The sequence below is a fragment of the Ipomoea triloba genome, chromosome 10 (assembly GCF_003576645.1).
Source record: "Ipomoea triloba cultivar NCNSP0323 chromosome 10, ASM357664v1".
NCBI lineage: Eukaryota > Viridiplantae > Streptophyta > Magnoliopsida > Solanales > Convolvulaceae > Ipomoea > Ipomoea triloba.
Window position 1 is genome coordinate 17,247,954 of NC_044925.1, and position 3,334 is coordinate 17,251,287.

At 42.7% G+C, this 3,334-nt stretch overlaps 1 protein-coding gene across 1 annotated transcript; it reads left to right on the plus strand.

The window, feature by feature from the left end:
• The first annotated feature begins 1,387 nt into the window (after positions 1–1,387).
• Positions 1,388–2,704, plus strand: LOC116033223. The gene is made up of 2 exons (XM_031275981.1): positions 1,388–1,924; positions 2,015–2,704. The coding sequence occupies exons 1-2, from the start codon at positions 1,388–1,390 to the stop codon at positions 2,702–2,704; spliced, it is 1,227 nt and encodes a 408-aa protein (XP_031131841.1).
• The last annotated feature ends 630 nt before the right edge of the window (positions 2,705–3,334 follow it).

Below are 3,334 nucleotides of genomic sequence, written 5' to 3' on the forward strand. Positions count from 1 at the left end.
CTCCTGGTCTTGATGGGATGAACCCGGGCTTTTATCAACATTTCTGGAATGTGGTGGGAGATGATGTTATTAGCTTTGTATTAAATTGTCTTAATCTTGGGCATTGGCCAGAGGGCCTTAATGATACGAATATTGTCCTCATCCCTAAGAAGAAAGATCTTGAGGTTGTGGCTGATCTGCGGCCGATAGCTCTTTGCAATGCGGTGTATAAGGTCATGGCCAAGATGATTGCGAACCGGATGAAATCTATGCTGGGTGGGGTGATTTCAGAATCCCAGAGTGCCTTTGTCCCAAACAGACTTATCACTGACAATATTATGGTGGCAGGAGAGATTGGTCATTATTTGCATAGGAAACAGTTTGGGATTGTAGGGTGGAGTTCTCTGAAGTTAGACATGGCCAAAGCATATGATAGAATGGAGTGGCCATTCTTGAGGAACATGATGTTGGCTTTGGGTTTCAGCCCGAATTGGGTGAATTTGGTAATGTGGTGTGTAACTACTATCTCTTATAACATTATGATCAATGGCAGTAATGGTGGTCGGGTCATTCCTACGCGAGGTTTGCGGCAAGGGGACCCGCTCTCTCCCTATCTCTTTATAATTTGTGCCGAAGGGCTCTCTGTTGCTTCAACAGGCTCAGGAGAGAGGTGCTATTCACGGATGTAGGGTGGCCAGAGGTGCACCAGCTGTTTCCCACTTATTCTTTGCAGATGACAGTTTGTTGTTCTTTAAAGCCAATGCTCAGGAAGCGGATGTGGTTAAGCAGTGTCTTCACACGTATGAATGTCTATCTGGTCAAGTGGTTAACTATCATAAATCCAGCATATGTTTCAGTAAGAACACTCCTGAGGATACTCGAGATCTCGTGGCAGGCATTCTTGGTGTTGTGAAGGCTGATAATTTTGGAAAATATCTGGGTTTACCGTCCTTTATTGGTAGAAACAAGCGGGCTATTTTCTCTTATATTGAGGAGAAGGTTAGGCAGAGGGTGGGTTCCTGGAATAAGAAGCTGCTCACGAAGGCAGGGAAGGAGGTTCTACTGAAGAGTGTGGCTCAAGCCATGCCAACTTTCTCGATGAGTGTGTTCTTGCTACCGGATTCTTTATGTCTTGCACTGGAACGGTGCATGAATCGTTACTGGTGGGATTCCGGTGGCTCTAGTGGAAGGGGTATACATTGGATGGCATGGGATAGGCTTTGTGCTCCTAAGAAGTTTGGTGGATTGGGATTCAAGGATTTGCGTGCTTTCAATCTTGCAAGGTTGGCTGTTTCAAACAGAACCCCATTCTCTAGTGGCACGGGTTTTTAAAGCAAGGTATTACCCTAAGACTTCATTTATTGATGCTAGTACTGGCAACAGTCCTAGTTTTATTTGGAGGAGTGTAATGGCGGCCCATGGCCTTGTTTGTAGTGGTGTAAGACGTAGAATCGGGAATGGTGCTAATACTTTGGCCTGGGGTGATCCGTGGTTACTTGATACTAATAGTCCTGTGGTCAACACTATTATGCCCCCGCATCTCAGTGGCCCTGTGGTTCAGGGTTTGATTGATCCCGTTACGGGTTCCTGGGATTTACCACTACTGTGTGACATTTTTGATCAGTCGAATGTGGACCGTATTGTTGGAATTCCCATTAGCCCTACGTTTGAGGATTCTTGGTATTGGTTTGGTGACCCGAAGGGGTGTTATTCTGTTAAGCATGGTTATAGAGTTCTTGTGGGTGAGTGTACAGTGCTACCTCCTGGGTTTCATTCCTGGGCCAAACATCGAAAATTAAAGGTTCCCCCGAAATGGAAAAATTTCTTATGGAGAGCTATTAGAAACATCCTACCCACCACCACAAATTTGTTAAATAGAAGAGTGGATGTGTCACCTGCTTGTCCCATGTGTGGGGAGTTTAATGAAGATGTATTGCATGCCTTGGTTAATTGTGTTTTTTCTAAACGAGTATGGCATGAGAGTAGGATTCCTTGCAACACTGTTTTATTTAATGATTTTCCTACGTGGGTGCAGTCTCTGTGGACGTCTCTGGATGCTACACAGTTGGATTTGTTTGTTGCTGTTCTTCATAGCATTTGGTTGGCAAGGAACCGGGCTGTATGGGAGGCTGCCATGCCTGCGCCTCGCGCTGTTTGGAGGGCTGCTGCTCGTGCGTGCACAGACTGGAGGTCCGCTACCGCACTGCATACTCCAGCGTCACCAACTCCTATGCAAATTCCGGTGGTGCCGCTGCCTCAGGCTTCATTGTCTTCATCAGTTCAGCTTTGCTATGTTGATGGGGGATTTAATGCTCATACGAGTGAAGCAGTTTTTGGTGCAATTCTACTGTCCTCTTCAGGGTCTTTCGTGGCTGCAGTAAATGGACCTCTTAATCACTGTCTTAATCCTATGATGGCCGAGTCAATGGCGTTTCGGGAAGCTTTAGCATGGTTGAGAGGAAAGAACATTGGTTCCGTGTGTTTCTTCTCGGATTGCATCAACCTTGTGAACAACATATCTGCTCCTATGATTCATGATAGGTCTTACGCTGGCATTATTCTTGCCCAATGCAGGAGGCTTTTAAATTTATTCACTGTTTGCTCTTTACACTATGTTCCTAGATCTTCCAATTTTTTTGCTCATTCTCTTGCTACAGCAGCCTATTCTCAGGCTAACACTCTGTTTTGGGACTCTGTCCCTCCTTTTATTTCTATCAATATATAGTCCGCCTTGCGGTTTGCTTTCAAAAAAAAAAAAAAAAAACAGGGCGTTTGGTTGGGAGGAGGGAATTAGGGTTAAAAGAATTGTTCTGTGGAATTGCAATTCAATAAATAAAGTAGGAATTGAAATTACAATGTTTGGTATGCAAAAATAGGAGTACAGGGAATTAAAAGGTAAGAAGTGACAAAATGACTAAAATGCCCTTATTATTATTATTATTTCATATTTTAAAAAAAAAAGGACAAAGGGTATAGGATGAGAGGCAAAATTGTCTTTACCCCAACAAATTGCCCCTCCTCTCCACCGACCCCATGAATTGCAATTCATCATTTGGAGGGAATTGCAATTCCCTCCAACCAAACACTGTAGTTTGGAAATTCACTGAATTGCAATTCAATGAATTGTAATTCTCTCCAAACTACGTCCAACCAAACAGGCCATAAAAGTACATTATTTTTGTATTGAATGTACATTATTTGATACTAGATATGAAATAATGTACTTTCAGTACTTAAATAATGTACTCTAAAATAATGTATTTTATGTACAAAAATAATGCACTTTTAATATATTAAAAATGTACTTTTTATTTATGGTCCACATAGTTGTGTGAACCATGCTCTATGTAATAAT

Bases quoted from the DNA above. Each gene is read 5' to 3' on its own strand.
- LOC116033223 (XM_031275981.1), top strand. From the start codon at position 1,388: ATGGCGGCCCATGGCCTTGTTTGTAGTGGTGTAAGACGTAGAATCGGG. The intron at 1,925-2,014 runs GTTAATTGTGTT...ACGTGGGTGCAG, and splicing joins AAGATGTATTGCATGCCTTG to TCTCTGTGGACGTCTCTGGA.